General features: G+C 59.5%; 2 protein-coding genes across 3 annotated transcripts in view; one reads left to right on the top strand and one right to left on the bottom strand.

The window, feature by feature from the left end:
* Window positions 1–15,325, top strand: part of LOC119576012 (putative oxidoreductase GLYR1 homolog) — a 75,511-nt gene that overhangs the window by 8,940 nt on the left and 51,246 nt on the right. The window lies entirely within an intron of this gene.
* On the bottom strand, window positions 36–14,558 carry LOC119576445. 2 transcript variants are annotated; one of them, XM_037924157.1, is made up of 5 exons: window positions 14,246–14,558; window positions 2,418–4,240; window positions 2,120–2,264; window positions 1,840–1,980; window positions 36–1,736 (listed from the first exon to the last, which is right to left on the bottom strand). In XM_037924157.1, the coding sequence occupies exons 2-5, from the start codon at window positions 4,223–4,225 to the stop codon at window positions 774–776; spliced, it is 3,057 nt and encodes a 1,018-aa protein (XP_037780085.1). In that variant the 5' UTR covers window positions 4,226–4,240; window positions 14,246–14,558; the 3' UTR covers window positions 36–773. The 2 variants fall into 2 exon arrangements, with proteins under 2 accessions (XP_037780085.1, XP_037780086.1); XM_037924158.1 differs by lacking the exon at window positions 14,246–14,558 and adding an exon at window positions 4,594–4,878.

A 15,325-nucleotide genomic window follows, 5' to 3' on the forward strand; every position in this document is an offset into this window, starting at 1 on the left:
TTGTACACTGACCTGAAGTGGATAATAAAACAGCATTTCTACTTGAACTTATATTCTTTAACTATGCAAACAACAACCCTAAAAAATAATATGTGATGGTCATTGGTTCCTTGCATATGGCACTAACCTGAAAATATATGACTTATGATATTTAGGATGAAGCTATGACACGTTTAAGAGGCAGTCGGACAACTACATAGGAAGGAGAGGGCTTAGCTGGAGAGGCCCGGGCGGAGAGGCCCGAACCGCCCCTCCGAGGGCTGACCGCGTACAGGGGGACCCACCTTCTCGCCACGCAGCTCCACAGGCTCGTCACCTGTGAGGAATGTGAGGGCGCTGGCTCGGGTCTCCGGGCGGGCAGGCAGGGGACTGGCCTGGGGTGGTTGGAGGGAGGGCCTCCTGCGCAGGCGTCGCAGGCAGGGGTTTGGCCTCGTCTTGCTCAGGGCCGTCCTTCCCCAAGACGGGGCCTATGTGGTTGTCTACTGGCGCTCAACGTTGGCACCAGAGGTTTCACTAGCTTTTTTTCATTCCTCACACCGGAATTTTGTCCTTATGTAATACAAGTCACAATTCTCACTGCCTCAGTTGTTATTGCAAGCACTGGGATTTTCAGGCTCTGTTGCTTTCACTTGCACTCGACGATTCCACTTGCACTGAACCATCTGGCGGGGATTTTTTTTTCTTTTTTTAACACATCACTTTTTTGACGGACTTCTGAAGTGTCTAGCACTAATTGACTGATTACAATGGCGAGTTGGTGGCACTGGAAATGCCTACAGGGATGTCTCATAAGCGGTGGATGCGTTGCTAGCAGAGTCGTCTACGACGGCCACGAGCAGCTCTTCGTCCTGGTCGTGCTCTTCGCGGGGGCGCTCGGCCTCGCCAGGAGCAGGCCGGCTGCACCCTTCCCCTGCGCCCGCCGCCCCCCTTTCACTCGCCTCCTTGGCCGCTTCCAGGGGCGGGCTCTGCCTCTGTGCCCGCGGAGCCGCCTCCGCGATGGCCGGCCTCTGCCGCGCCACGCTGGTGGGCGTCGAGGGCAGGGAGCTGGGCGACGTGGGCGGCGTGGCCAGGTCGTAGTCGCTGGCCTCCTCCCGCAGGGTTATTCTAGCCGGCACGCCCCTGCCCTCGGGCGCCGGCGCCACCCTGTGGTACGGGTGAGTGGCACTGAGGCTGCGCTTGTGCACCCGCACTGGGTCTGGGGCGTAGGAGGTGGGCGTGGCCACGCTCAGGCTGCGGTTGTGGCTGCGGACGCTCACGGGCGGCGGGTGGCTGTGCGCGGGGCTGCTGCCGGCGACGCTTAGGGAGTCGCGCCTGATCCACGGCTGCGCCTCCACGAAGTCGCAGGAGGTGTTGGAGGAGTTCCTGGAGTGGCGCTTGTTGTCCTGGCCCTTGGAGGAGCGGAAGGAGCGCGTGAGCGTGCTGGCCGGCGTGTAGTAGTCGGAGCCGTGGCTCTGCGTGTCGAAGAAGTCCACCTTGTAGTAGGCGTCGATGCCGTTGAGGGCGTCGTCGAACAGGATGGAGTCGGTGCGCTGGCAGCCGCCCGTGCGGCAGTTCTGGAGGTAGAGGTCGGGCAGGTTCTCGAGAATCTTGTTGAGGGTCTTCTGCTGGTACTTGTACGTCTCCCGCAGCCGCAGCAGCTGGTGGGCGCTGAACTTGCGGATGCGGTGGCGCTGGAACACGTAGTTCTCCCGCACGCGGTTCATCTGAGACACCGAGTAGTCGCGGATGTTGTTCAGCTGAAAGGGAAAGCCACGTGTTAGGGAACCGAGGGAGGAAGCTGCGGACTCGAATAAAAGTTCGCTCTGTCCGATTTCTCCCGAGAGGGAGCGAGGAACTCACCTGTTCGAGGTACTGGTCCTTGACGGTGGTGAGGCCCTGGGTGCTGTAGTCCCTCAGGTCCTTGAGGTGCTTGGTCTGGCCGCCGTAGCTTTCCCTGATGCGCTCCATCTGCAGGTAGCAGCTCTCCTTGATGCTCACCACCTGGGGGGAGGGGGGAAGGGACCAGAATTAAGCTTTGGAGAGTGGTCTTCTATTCTGTCCCACAAACACATGACCAACTTTGCTCTCCTTGTGCGTCTCACTGAGGGCGCGCACAGCAAGGACCCGCAAGACGCCTCACCTGAGCATTATAGTTTTCACGCAGGCGCTCGAGCTGCTGGCTCTTGTAGGACTCGACACTCTCGAGCAGCTTCCTGATCTGGCGTGCCTTGGGCGAGAGCCTGTCCTTGCAGCAGCAGCACGACCAGCAGCACTGCCAGCCCAACCTGGGGGAGGAAAAGGCTCTAGAGTGGGTGCCCCGTGGGGGGTGGGGGACGGGGCGCAGCAGTGCACGTGGCAGATGCTAATGGAGGGAGAAGGGTGTGCTGTAGGGCACAGTTACAAGGGCATGTCGCAGGGCGTAAGTACAAGGGACTTACCTGTCCATGAGGTAGTTGATGAGCTGGACGAGGAGGGTGACGAGCAGGAAGAGCGTGGCGCAGGCGAAGCCGAACAGGAGCGACTCCGTGTACAGGTTCCTGAGGGGCTGGTCGTCGAGGCCGAGGAACACGACCACGGACGTGTTGCTGACGCTGTTGTAGGCGAAGCACTTGTAGCGGCCCACGTCGGCGCGGCTGACGTTCCTGATGAGCAAGTGGCCCGAGGGCAGCACCTCCATGTGCGGGTCGGACGTGACGGCGGCCGCCTCGAGCCCGCGCAGCTGGTGCGACAGCCAGCCCTCGCTCTCGCCGCTGCTGCCCCTGTGGCGGAAGACTTGCTTGGAGGCGGAGAGCCACAGGATGGCCGCCGGCGGGTGCGCGGTCACGTTGCACTCCAGCAGGGCGCTCCGGTCGCCCCTGACGCGGCGCCAGGGGCTCGGGGCCTCGGCGGCGGTCGGCGCCCGGCACGCCAGCCCCTCCAGGTGCGCGGCCAGCTGGGCAGCGGAGCGCGCCGTGCCGTCCGTGCACTGCAGGGGCGCCACGCCGCTCCAGCGGGAGACGTCGCTGTGGAGGAGCACCTGGGGCAGCCAGTGGTGGTGGCAGTCGCAGCGCAGGCGCGTGCCGGCCAGCTGCACCGCGCTGTGGTTGGCCACCCGCCGCAGGGACAGCGGGAGCACCGCCAGGCCCGAGTTGCGCAGGTCGAGCAGCTGCAGGTTGGGCAGGCCGGCGAAGGCCACCTCCTCCACCTCCCGGAGGCTGGGGCTGTTGGCCAGGCTGAGGGAGCGCAGGCCGTGCAGGCCCGTGAAGGCGCCGTGCTCGACGCGCTCCAGCCGGGCGTTGTCGGCCAGGCTGAGGTGCTGCAGCCGCGGCATCTGCGCGAACACGAATTCGTCGATGTTGACCACGGCGGTGTGGCTGAGGTCGAGCGAGCGCAGGGCGGCGGCCTGCTCCAGGGCGGCCAGGTGCACCTGCCGCAGCGGGTTGTGGTGCAGGAACAGCTCCTCCACGCCCGCCGACGCCACCAGCGCGTCCGGCAGCTCCGTCAGGAAGTTGTGCGACGCGTCGACCACGGCCAGGCTGCGCCCGTGCAGCCGCGGCAGCTCGGAGACGCGCGCGCGGCTCACGTTGAGCAGCCGCAGGGCGGGCGCGTCGCGCAGCCACTGGCTGTGCAGCGCCACCACCTGGCTGCCGGAGATGTCGAGGTGCGCGAGGGCGTGGAGGCCGTGCAGGGCGGCGCGCGCCACGCGGTGCAGCGGGTTGCCCCGCAGGTCCAGCACCCGCAGGCGCCGCAGCCCCTGCAGGTCGGCGGCGCCGAGCTCCGTGAGGCGGCTGTGCGAGGCGTTGAGCTGCACGAGTGCGGGCACGCGCGCGCCCAGCTCGCTGCCACTCAGGGTCATCACGCCGCTGTGCGACACGTCCAGCGTCTGCAGCTGCGGCAGCGGCGGGAGGTCCAGGCTGTGCAGGCGGCCGTGGCTGACCTGCAGGTGGCGCAGGCGGGGCAGCCGGGACAGCAGGTGCGCCGGCACGGACGCGTAGCCCTCCAGCACCAGCGACTCCGTGTCACGTGGCGGCAGCGGCGGCTGCTCGTCGCCCGCGGCCGCCCGGCACACCACCTCGCGCGGCGGGCGGCACTGACATGCGCTGGGGCACGAGGAGGCCGCGCCCGCCGCGCCCGCCCCTCGGGCAGCACTGGGAAGGGCGCGGGCGGGCGAGTCGCCCTCGGGAATGACGGCGAAGCAGAGGCTGGCCGCGGCGGCCGCGAGGGCCACGCGCCACAGCCACCATTGCGGCCGTGCGCTCGCCGCCATCACCGCGCGCGGGACCTGCGGGAGACACGCGTTAGCCTCGAGGGACAGAAGGGGATTCCCTGATGGGAGGCGGGGGGGGGGGGTGCTGCAAAGACTCTACAGTTACAATTACAGAAATAAGGCAGATGTTTTGTTTAATGCAGAATGACTTATTTGGTGACTGTTGCACTAGATTTAGGCGTTATGGTAATTGCTGGGGAAAGGGACTTAATTTGCAACACAAAGAAGGAGGGGCAGCCGGACTTACTGCCCGTGCTCGCTGCTCGTACAGGTGGTCTGCTCGAGGCCGGAATCACACTCAAAAACATTATCCCGCTGCATGCACGTTTGACCCCCCCTCCCCCTCCCCCTACAGGTAGCTAACTGACCTAGTTACGTTTGGCGATGTTTCCCAACGCACTCCACTTTGTTTCGAAACCGGAGCAGGGAAGCGAGAGGCGTCTGTGCACCCCTCCCCCTCGCAGGGACTAACTCACGCGTACCCAGGCACCGTCTCTGCCTCGCAGGAGGAGAAAACGGGCGAGGGGCAGCTCCGCCTCGGCTGCGAATCTCACGCGACTTCACCTCTGCTAGCGCTCAGCTGACTGCGGCGCTATATCGGGGGCCGAGCTCCCGCCCCGACCCCGCTAGACGGACTACACCGCCACCACCAACACTACTCGCTCTCTCTATCTCTCTCTCTCCATCTCCCCTCCCTCCCCTCTCTCTAGTATCGACCGGCGACCGCCTCCTCCTCCTCCTCCTCCTCCTCCTCCTCCTCCTCCTCCTCCTCCTCCTCCTCCCCTCTCTCTATCTCCTCTCTTTCTTGGTCGAGGCCTCCATATCATCTACGTCGTATGTCCTCCTCGGCCTCACTGCCGTGCCTCGGCTGTGGGTATTGTTCTCGAAGCTTTTGCCTAACGAGTCGTCCGCGGGCGGTCGTGCCAGCGTGGCGGACCCGTTTGGGCTCAAGACGACCCTGGATGAATGGCCGAGGCTCCAAGCTGCCTGCGAGGGAGCCCCGCTTGGACTTGGGCCGTGCTCCAGCTTGGAATGCACGGGATAACCACAGGGATATGCACGGACCTTCTTATTATATCCTTGTATACTTCACTGTGAGGATGTGGGATGAGGGTATATGTATCTTTTTTCCTTCAATACGTGAAGTATATCATGTTCAAGTGTAATTGGTTGCAATTGCTTCGATTTGTCCCCACGGGGGACGAGGAGCGCAGTGCTGGTTTCAGGGACGCTCGGCCGACCGTTCATAAGGAACCCCTGAAGCGAGGCGGGGGTTGCGGGCCGGCCAGAGCAGGGGCGAGACGAAGGAGATAGGGTCGCGCTGGAGGTAAATGGGGGTCTGTATGCTCGGGTATTTTTAGAGGGAGGCTAGCTTTCTCGCTGTCTGTCTTTCAATCTCTCGGGAGGGAGGGAGAGAGAGAAAGCTCGCGCTCGCAAAAGTAACAAGTGTGCATGCACGGGCGCATGCCTAGGTGCCAGTGGGATATCAATCAGCTCGAGTCTGATCAAGAGAAGCGACGCTGCCGCGGAGAGAAGCTTTAAGCAGGTCGGCTTCCTCACGTGTTTGCGCCCACGCAGGAGCCAAGCGCAATCACGGTGGAAATTACGAGTTTCGTACTTGCGCCCCCCCCCCCCCTGCCCGCTTCCCCTCCTCCTCCCTTCAAACCAGACTCTAACCGGTGTTTTTTAAGTGTGTGTGTGTGTGTGTGTGTGTGTGTGTGTGTGTGTGTGTGTGTGTGTGTGTGTGTGTGTGTGTGTGTGTGTGTGTGTGTAAATAGTATGTACGTATGCCTGCATGTGTGTGTGGGGGGGAGAGGGGGGGCGTCATGTGAATGAATATCACGTCACACTCTCGTGGTGTCACTCGCCTCCCGAGTGAAACCGAGACCATTTGTATTCAAGTAGGAGGGGGTGGGGGTGGGGTGGGGGGAGGAGGAGAGATGATTTGAGAATTCCAAGCGAAAAATAGTTCACGTTTACCAATCTCGGAAAGAGAAAGAGGACTACCGCGGGGGGGGGGGGGGAGGAAAGGAGGGAAGGGAAGGGAAGGGAAGGGGAGGGGGGAGGGGAGGAGGAAGGAGGGAGGAGGGAAGGGAGGGAGGGAAGGGAGGGGGAGGGAGGAGGGAAGGGAGGGAGGGGAAGGAGGAGGAGGGAGGAGGGAAGGAGGAGGGAAGGAAGGAAGGAAGGAGGAGGAAGGAAGGAAGGAAGGAAGGAAGGAAGGAAGGAAGGCCTCGGCGAGTAATCCCGTCGCGGCGGGAGCTTAAAACCTGTGTGGGAGGGGGGAGGGGGTAGGTCAGGAGTGGGGGAGTAGGCAGGGGGGTGAAGCAGCATCGACTCCTCATGAGTTTTAAGCCACGTGTTGCATGACACGGTACGGCGGGGGGGGGGGGATGAATGAGAGAGAGAGAGATAAAGAGAGAGAGAGATAAAGAGAGAGAGATAAAGAGAGAGAGAGAGAGATAAAGAGAGAGAGAGAGATAAAGAGAGAGAGAGAGAAACAGTTAGAGAGAAGATAAAATGAGAGAGAGAGAAAGAGAGGAGAGAGATAAGAGAGGAGAGAGAGAGGTAAAGAGAGAGAGAGAAATCCCAGTTTTAAGTCTGAATTAAAACCCTTTGTGCTTTGGGAGAGGTGAGAGGGAGCGGGAGAGATGAGGGAGATGGGAGGAAAGAGAACAAGAGGGAGAGAGAGAGGAAGGAGGGCAAAGAGATGAGAGGGACGAGAGAAGGAGGGAGAGTGGGAAGCGAAGAAAAAGATGTTAAGGGAAAGACTGGGTGCCCCCCCATGCCTCTCTCCGTGCGGGGGGGGGTGTCAGCTGACCGACTGACTGGCGTGTCCGGCTGGCTGCTCGAGCGCAAGGGAGACGCCGGTGGGAGGCAGAGGATGCCGCACGAGAAGGGGCCAGCTGCTTTCCGCCATGAGGGTCGTTGCAGTGCCTCGCCGTTAGCGTTATCCCATCGTCACCTTTATCATCATCGTCACCATCATCGTCATCATCGCATTTATTTGTATCGCTTTCAGTATCTTCATCATCATTAGGCATCATCAGTTACCATCATCACCATCAGTGATCACAGTCACCAGGTCCAGTGCCACCGTCTCCCCGCGTCACCGTCTCCCCGCGTCACCGTCTCCCCGCGTCACCATACCCGAGAGACAACACCGACGGTGCAGATAGCGAGCGGCGGATGTTCTGTTATCTCTCGTGTTCGCGGCGGTCTGTTGTGTCTTGTGTGTGAGTGTGAGTGAGTGAGTGACACTAAGTGTAAGTGTGCGTGAGAGTGAGTGAGTGAGTGAGTGAGTGACAGTAAGTGTAAGTGTGCGTGAGAGTGAGTGAGTATGAGTGTGAGTGTGAGTGTGAATGTGAGTGTGAGTGTGAGTGTAAGAGTAATAGTGTAGAGTGTATGCATCTTGGCCGCGGTCGCCTTGCTTAGCGCGGCTCACCTGGTGCCACCTTCAGATCAATAGCTTCACCCTACAAGAAACGTGCGAAGCTCAGGGCGGAAGGGCTGGAGGAGGAACCCTTAGGTCCGGCCCTTGGAGGGGGTGGGGGTGAAGGGGTAGAGGGGGGGGAGAGTGAAGGGGGAAAGGGCGAGAGAGAGTGAAGGGGGGAGGGACGAGAGAGTGAAAGGGACGGGGGGGGCGGGGCTGGGAGAAGTGAAGTTGTTTTTAGTTAAGTGGACCACAGGCGACCACGCGCCCACTTGCAAATACACACTCACGCACGTACCCCCCCCCCCCCACATCCATATGCATGGCACATGTTGGCAACCTCTTGAGCGCCTTCCCTGCCGAGAGAGCGAAATCCCCGTTGAGTTTTCGCCTCGATTTTTTCCCCTTTTAACTAGGGAGGCCTTTCATGACTTTGTTGTTGTAGTAGTGGTAGTAGAGGTGGTAGTTTCATTAACTGATGTAGTGCAAGTAGAACGTGTTCACAAGCCGATCGTTCCCTCGCATCGAACTGCCTTAGGCCGCCGCGTGCATGAAGGTGGCGGCGGCGGCGGCGTCATGCGGGGAAAGCCTTGTGGGGGGTGGGGGGTCCCTCCCCTCCCCTCATGCAGCAATGTCAAGGTCAGCGGGGATGGGAGGAGGGAGAGAATTGTGGAAAGAACAAAGGTAAAGAACGGAAGGGGAAGGAGGGGAGAGGAGGGGAGAGGGAGAGGGAGACAGATATAGGCAGAAAAAAGAGAAAAGAACAATAGGACGGGAGAGGAACACCAGGGACCAGACGTCTGTCCCGAATGTCCTTGCTCCTCCTCCTCCTCCTCCTCTTCGGTCGTGACATGTTGCAGCTGTGCGTGACGGAGGGGGTGCAGCGCGGTCACCCTGCCTTCTTTCGCCCCTGCCCCTCTCCCTCTCCCTCTCCCTCTCCCTCTCCCTCTCCCTCTCCCTCTCCCTCTCCCTCTCCCTCTCCCTCTCCCTCTCCCTCTCCTCCTCCTCCTCCCCCTCCCGCCCCTCCTCCCCCCCTCATGGAGGAAACCAAGTTCCAGGCCGGAAAGATCCCTTTACCCCCCCCCCCCCTCCCACGACTTCCCACGCCCGGAACGCCACCCACACACATGCAGACGCGCGCGCACACGTACCCTGGGGGATGGCGATCATTGGGGGGGTGATGAAGACGGACAGCCGTCGGTTCATCGTCCGTTAATGTGGGAGATACGAAGATACCTTGGCGAAATGTCTATCGTATCTCTCTCTATCTATCTATCTAATCGTTGTATTAGAAGTGTATTTAGCCCAAAGACATCAGGAGCTGAGGGACAAGGAGTAGGGTCGCCCGCGCGTGTTGGTCGTACCTCTGGGGGGAGGGAGGGAGGGAGGGAGGGGAGAGAGAGAGAGAGAGAGAGAGAGAGAGTGAGAGAGTGAGAGTGAGAGTGAGGAGTGAGAGTGAGAGAGAGAGAGAGAGAGGGGGGGGACGCTAAACAACCGGAAATAAGCGACACTTGCCGAGAAAGGACGCCGTAATTGGATCATTTAGAGGAAGGTCGCCGTTCGTGCGTGCGTGCGTGCGTGCGTTCTCCACGGTCAAGATACGAACGTAGATGAAGAGGCGTTGTTGTTGTTAGTGCTATTATTGGTAATTAACAATAATAACAAAACGATATTAATAATCGTCATTATATTGTATGTATTATAGACCAAGCATAGGCGTTTATGCTTCCACCCACGCCCGCAGGTGACCGCCTATCACCGAAACCTTTGCTTTCAGATGAATAATTTTCTCGCCTCTGCAGGAGTCAAGCTGTGGCTATTTTTAGTAACAAATGACGGAGGGTGGGGGGGGGGGGCTTAAGGTGATGTCTCACGGCTAATTGTGTGTGTGTGTGTGTGTGTGTGTGTGTGTGTGTGTGTGTGTGTGTGTGTGTGTGTGTGTGTGTGTGTGTGTGTGTGTGATTTTAAGAGAGGCATGATTAACCTCACAAGCTTTTTACCTGAACAAAATGATACGTGTCATAATCTTATCACTGCTGCTAGCTTGCTCTCCCCTCCCCTCCCCCTCCCCCTCCCCAACACCACACGACCCCGCCCCTCCTCCGCCCCTCTTCTCTTCCCCTGATGTCCGCGAGGAAAGGTCAGAGGAAAGAGAGAGAGTGAAAGTGAATTTGCAAGTGGGCGAGGGAAAAGAAGGGGGGTGGGGGTGGAGGAGGGATGGGGTAGCGTGCAAGGGTCAAGGTTGGATGGGGGGGAGGGGGAAGGGGAGGTTCTTTGGCCGAAAATCGGTGGGTTTTAGGTGGAAGGATAGAAAACACACACACACACACACACACACACACACACACACACACACACACACACACACACACACACACACACACACAGGGCAGGCGAGAGAGCCTTCCCGCCTCTGCGCTTCGTACCCTCTGCTCGTGGCTTTGTTTAAAGACTCGGGACCAAAAGCGCTTCCCCTTCGCCCATTCTGCGGACTCGTGGCACGGCAGGAACCAACACGTGGCACTCTGTGGCACCCCCCCCCCCCGAGCCCAGCTTTAAACCCCCTGATCATCTTCCCTTCGGGGGCTTTAGCTTAGTTGTCCCCCCCCCCCCTCTTCCTCTCCCTCTTGCCATGCATGCAGAGCAGGGGAGTGCTTGTGTCTGCTCTTGATTGGCGGTAGCGCGTAGGTCCACGATGGCCTCGGGTCTACCGGGCATTGGCCGTGGCACCACGTGTCCGAGGTGTACGACGTTGGCACTGGCAGCAGCCCGCAGTGCCACGGCTAAGTGTACCCTGCGCCTAACCCCCCATCCCCCTGCCCCCGTCCTCCCCGGTCCTTCCCCCGACTTGCTTGCACCCCCCCCCCCCCCCCCATGCCGTAGTGCGTGACTGCAGTGTCCAGGCGGGGCAGGGGGGGGGGAGGGGAGGGACTCATTCACATTCTGGACTGACAGGCACACGCGGCCTCGCACCCACGCGCTGCATGCACGCTGCACGTATGGCAGCACGAAACTGGGACGGGGAGAGGGGGAGGGGGGGGAGAGAGAGAGAGAGAAAGAGAGAGAGAGAGAGAGAGAAAGAGAGAGCGCATTCGCACACCATCACACCAGCTAATGAAGCGAGTGCGAGGCAATTCCACTAAACAGTCGGCGGCTGAAGCGATAAAACCCAATTTCCGGAGCGAGGCGAAACAAGGCAGGGGGAGGGGGGGAGACGAAGTCACGGAAGTCTGCGGATGAGTCAGTCTCGGTGAGTCTTCGCGTGAGTAGCGAGAAGGAGGCATCACCACCTCGCTCCGTACTCAGAACACGCAAATTCAGGGCTGTTTGTTTTGTGGTTACCCTTTCTCTTGCCCCTTTGTTGCCGAGCCGTTATTGACGGTTTCCGCGTAGTCATCGTCGTTAGGGCCTCGACCTTACGGGATTTGTCGGTTCATGGAACGTGTGAGAGCGAGTGCATGTGCTCCTTCGTGCGGGGGTGTCTGCCGCAGGAGAGATGTACTGATGGGCGTTGACCTCCGCGGCGGGAAGCGGTGAAGGTCGTGGCACGGCTCGCGGGCGACCGTCGAGCGGGGGAGGCGCCGTGCCCCGGGCGACGCCGACACCTGTAGGTGTGGTCGACAGGTGAGCTGAGCGACAGCCGGTGCACGGGACGCCGTCGCGCCTCGCCGCTCCCCGCGGTGCTCGTCCCGAAGGGCTTGGGGTTAGAGCTTTGCTGTGGGGAGAGCGGTCCGTCCGTGCCACACTACGTGCAGCCTGTGCCACACTACGTGCAGCCTCTGCCACACCCAGGGGCTGCCCCCGCATGCGGTGCCAGGCGAGCCAGAGCCATGGGGGCCGAGGACCAGGAGCCAAACGCCCGCATTGTGTCGAGTGCGAGGCTCCGGCGCTGGCGACGTGGCTGCCATATATCGACCTCGCGGTGCGTGGGCGGAGGTGCGGCCGGACCCCGCTTGAGCTCGTGGCTTTCGTGTGGCGGGCGTCGCTCGCGCCTCCAGCCGGGGTAGGGGAAAAGGCGCAGGAGAAAAGGACTTAATGGAGCCACAAGGGAGGACTTTGTCAAAGAAATTTCCATCGCTCAGCGCTGCCCCCTTCTCCCCACCCTCTCCCCTACCCTCGCTGCCCCTCCCCCTCCCGAGGCTGTGTTGATTCATTCTTAGCAACAAAACAACTTCCTCCCCCCCCCCCCCGCTGTTGCCAAAGAGGGACGCCGCTCTACACTTCCAAAAGTCCATTCATGTACACTCTGCATCCACGAACATAAATCAACACGTGTTTGTTGATATTGTCTCAAGGTTGTCCACACGAAGCGGTCCTTACTTCTTGCCTTTACAGTTCGCTCCACAGCCTACCAACGCCCCCCCCTCTCTTTCCCTCCCTCCCTTCCCCTTTCCTCGTCCACGTCTGTCTGCCTGACTGATTCCCTTCTCCCCTCACATCCATGTCCCCCTCCCTTTTTCTTGTCCTTCTCCTCCTCCTCATTACTCACTCATTTCCCCTTCCTCTTTCCAACACACCCTCATGTACGGGGTCTACCAGGAAGCTTCGCGGTACAAGCTCAGTGCCAGAGAGAAGAGAGGAGAGAGAGAGGGAGAAAGAGAGAGAGAGGGAGGGAGGGAGGGGGAAAGAGAGAAAGAGAGAGACAGGGTTGGAAAGAGAGGAAGGGAAGGAGGGGGGGAACAGAGAGAGGGAGGGAGGGAGGGGGAAAGAGAGAAAGGGGGAGGGAGGGAGGGGGAAAGAGAGAAAGAGAGGGAGGAGGAGGGATTCTAGAGCCCAACCTAAACTGCGTAATATCCTAGTTCCTGTGAGGCAAACGGCCTTCTCTCTAGCAGGTTTTTTTGTCATGAGGCAAGACAGTGACGAGATGGCGTGTTTGGACTCGAAATCAAGGGATTATGATTCTCTCTCTCTCGCAGGCAATGTAGAGTGAGTGTGAGTGTGAGTGTGAGTGAGAGTGAGAGTGAGAGTGAGAGTGAGAGTGAGAGTGAGAGTGAGAGTGAGAGTGAGAGTGAGAGTGAGAGTGTGAGTGTGAGTGTGAGTGTGTGTGTGTGTGTGTGTGTGAGTGTGTTAAATAAATGGGAGGCTGTGATTAAGCCTACGTCGAGGTATCCAGATGACCTAAAGCTTAGGCCTATCCTGCGAGAGCGATTTCTTTTTTTTTGGGGGGTACGTTCACCTGCGCCAGGAATTTCCTCGGCCAATAATCGGTGAACACGACGCACTCATTTCTGCACATTCCTTACCCCGGAGTAAAGTCACTTTTTCACCAGTCGTACTTTTTATGTATATACCTTCGACCAATCGGTGCAAGTCGCGTGTTCGTGAATATCTTCTGTTGTAATGATTTGTCGAAGCTATTTTTTTTCTCGAAATGATTTATTTGAATCTCTCCTCGATCTGCAGCGCTCCTCCAAGGGGAACGTGTTTACGTCGTTGTGAAGCTAACCCCCCTCCCCCTCAACCACCACCTATCCCTGGTCTCTCCCCTCCTCCTCCCCCTCCCCCACCCAACGGCAGTTTCCTTCCATTCCTCCTCCTGGTCTTTGGTTAGCTTCTAGTATATTCCATGCCGTCGACGCAACTCTCGCACGCACGCACACACGAACGAACGCACGCACGCATGCACAGTCGCTTGACCACGCGCACTCCAGCTCCAAACCCCGCGTGTTGCGAGTCCCACCCCCTCCCCCTCCGTGACCCCCTCTCCCTCGTGGTTTTTCCCTCCCTCCTGCACTTCCTGTGTCTTGTTTTGGAAAGGATGGGGAAAGAGGAGGGCAGATTGGCCAATATGATGGCTCGGATCGAGGGTGGAGAGGGAAAGAAGAGCAAAGAGGGAGAGAGAGGTATGGGGGAGAGGGAAGGGGACGGGGGGGTGAGGACGGCCACCTGATGGAGAATTTAATGTGGCAAATACGTGCAATGTGGCAACACCGAGCCAGGCCAGCACACCACCTCCGCCGTCTCCACCACCACCACCACCACCACCTCCGTCTTCGACAGGTGAAGATAATATGTCGACTGGATTTAACAAGCCAGATCTGGATTGGTGTTAAGGAAGGCTATAGCAGGACGGACTTTCGCCATAGAAGCTCGTGTTTTTTTATTGATATCCGAGTAGGTTCATGTTCCTGTTGTTGAAAGGGAGGGTGGATGGTGGGAGGAGAGAAAGGGGGAAAAACCCAGCCGCGCATCCTGTTATAATTTGCTCGTGTGTGTGGGAAGAAAGTTTCCCTCGGCGGCGAGAGAGAGAATGCGCGTGTGTGAACAAAGAGGCAGGTCGGCTCCCCGGGAAGGGAAGGAGGAGGAGGAGGAGGACGGGGAGGAGGAGGAGGAGGAGGAAACCCGAGAACCGCCGTGGGAAGTGGACGAGTCGAGGGGGAACAGGGAATAACCGAGAACAAGCGAACTGCCCACCCAAGGGTCGAGTGTAAATAAACCAGCGTATCGTGTGATTCCGCCATTCCGCTTCACTTACCACAGACCGTGTTACAAGGAAAGGGGGCTTTCAACAGAGCAGTGTGGAAACGCGTTGCACACGCACACGGGTGGAATCCCCCGTGTGCGTGGCTGTGTCCGAACACCATACTAACCAGAACTCTGTGACTGCTTTTACACCGTCCGCGGCAGCCAGACTCGCGACCGTCATCACTGCACGAAAAGCTGGCAAAGGGAGGGCCTCTGGGGCATCACATCGAGGAAATGGGCCGGCGAACGGACGCAAAGGGCTTTTCCCTCTCTGGGGAACGGGAGGACAAAGGGCAACACCCAGGGGCAAGGGTTCCTCTCTCGGGGGGCAAACGGAGCCGGTCTCGCTGGGAAGATTAAACTCCAGGGAACACACACACGACAACCGGCTGGCGCGGCCGCTGGAGCAAGACTGAGGGGCGAGCGCGGTGGCAGCGGCGACGGCGGTGGCGGTGGCGGCGGCGGCGGCGAGCGGCGCGGCGGCCCGGCCTCTTCCGCCGCTCCAGGGAGGGGGGCGGCCGGGGGGTCGAGGCCGAACCGGCAACTCGACGCGGCGGAGTTGCCAGCGACTCCCATTGCGGCGCGGGGGAGCGGGGGGCGAGGGGGGGGGGCGCTCGGACGGACGACGGCGGCGGCGACGGCGGCGGAGGCGGAGGCGGAGGCGAGGGGCGCCGGAGGACGTGCGGGTTTCGTCGGCGTCGGGAGGAAAGGAGGGGGGGGGGAGGTGTATAACGATCCTAATGGGAATCGTAATGATAGTTCTAACGGCAGTGATGTCACCTGATAGTTCAAAACCCGTAAATATTGTCGGTAAAATTATTTGCATAATCGTGACATCGTCTCATCATCGCCGCCGCCGCCACCTCAACTCACCGTATAAACAAAAAACAAAAACAACTTAAGACGAGACGTAAAAATAAGAGTGGGTACGAAATTGCATAACACTTCAGTTTCACCATCGCCGTCTGCAACTTTGTTACTGTTAATTTTATTATTACGATTGTTGTTGTTATTGTCGTTGCCCTCCCCCCTCATGGACCATCGAAAAGCCACGTTGAAGAGCGGGGTCGAAACATTTTGGGAAAAATAAAAGCGTCTTGTGGTGCCCTTGAGCGCGAACGAGAGCAAAGGGCTTTTGTTCACTCGGGCCCTTTTTTGGGTTTTGGGCCCTGGGGGGGGGAGGGCTGGGGTTGGGTTTTTTAAAA

The sequence above is a fragment of the Penaeus monodon genome, chromosome 8 (assembly GCF_015228065.2).
Source record: "Penaeus monodon isolate SGIC_2016 chromosome 8, NSTDA_Pmon_1, whole genome shotgun sequence".
Taxonomy (NCBI): domain Eukaryota; kingdom Metazoa; phylum Arthropoda; class Malacostraca; order Decapoda; family Penaeidae; genus Penaeus; species Penaeus monodon.

Coding starts and splice junctions, on each gene's coding strand:
- LOC119576445 (XM_037924157.1), bottom strand. CDS start 4,225: ATGGCGGCGAGCGCACGGCCGCAATGGTGGCTGTGGCGCGTGGCCCTC. Junction 1,981..2,119: donor GTGAAAACTATAATGCTCAG/GTGAGGCGTCTT, acceptor CCCTCCCCCCAG/GTGGTGAGCATCAAGGAGAG. Junction 1,737..1,839: donor AGGACCAGTACCTCGAACAG/GTGAGTTCCTCG, acceptor TTTCCCTTTCAG/CTGAACAACATCCGCGACTA.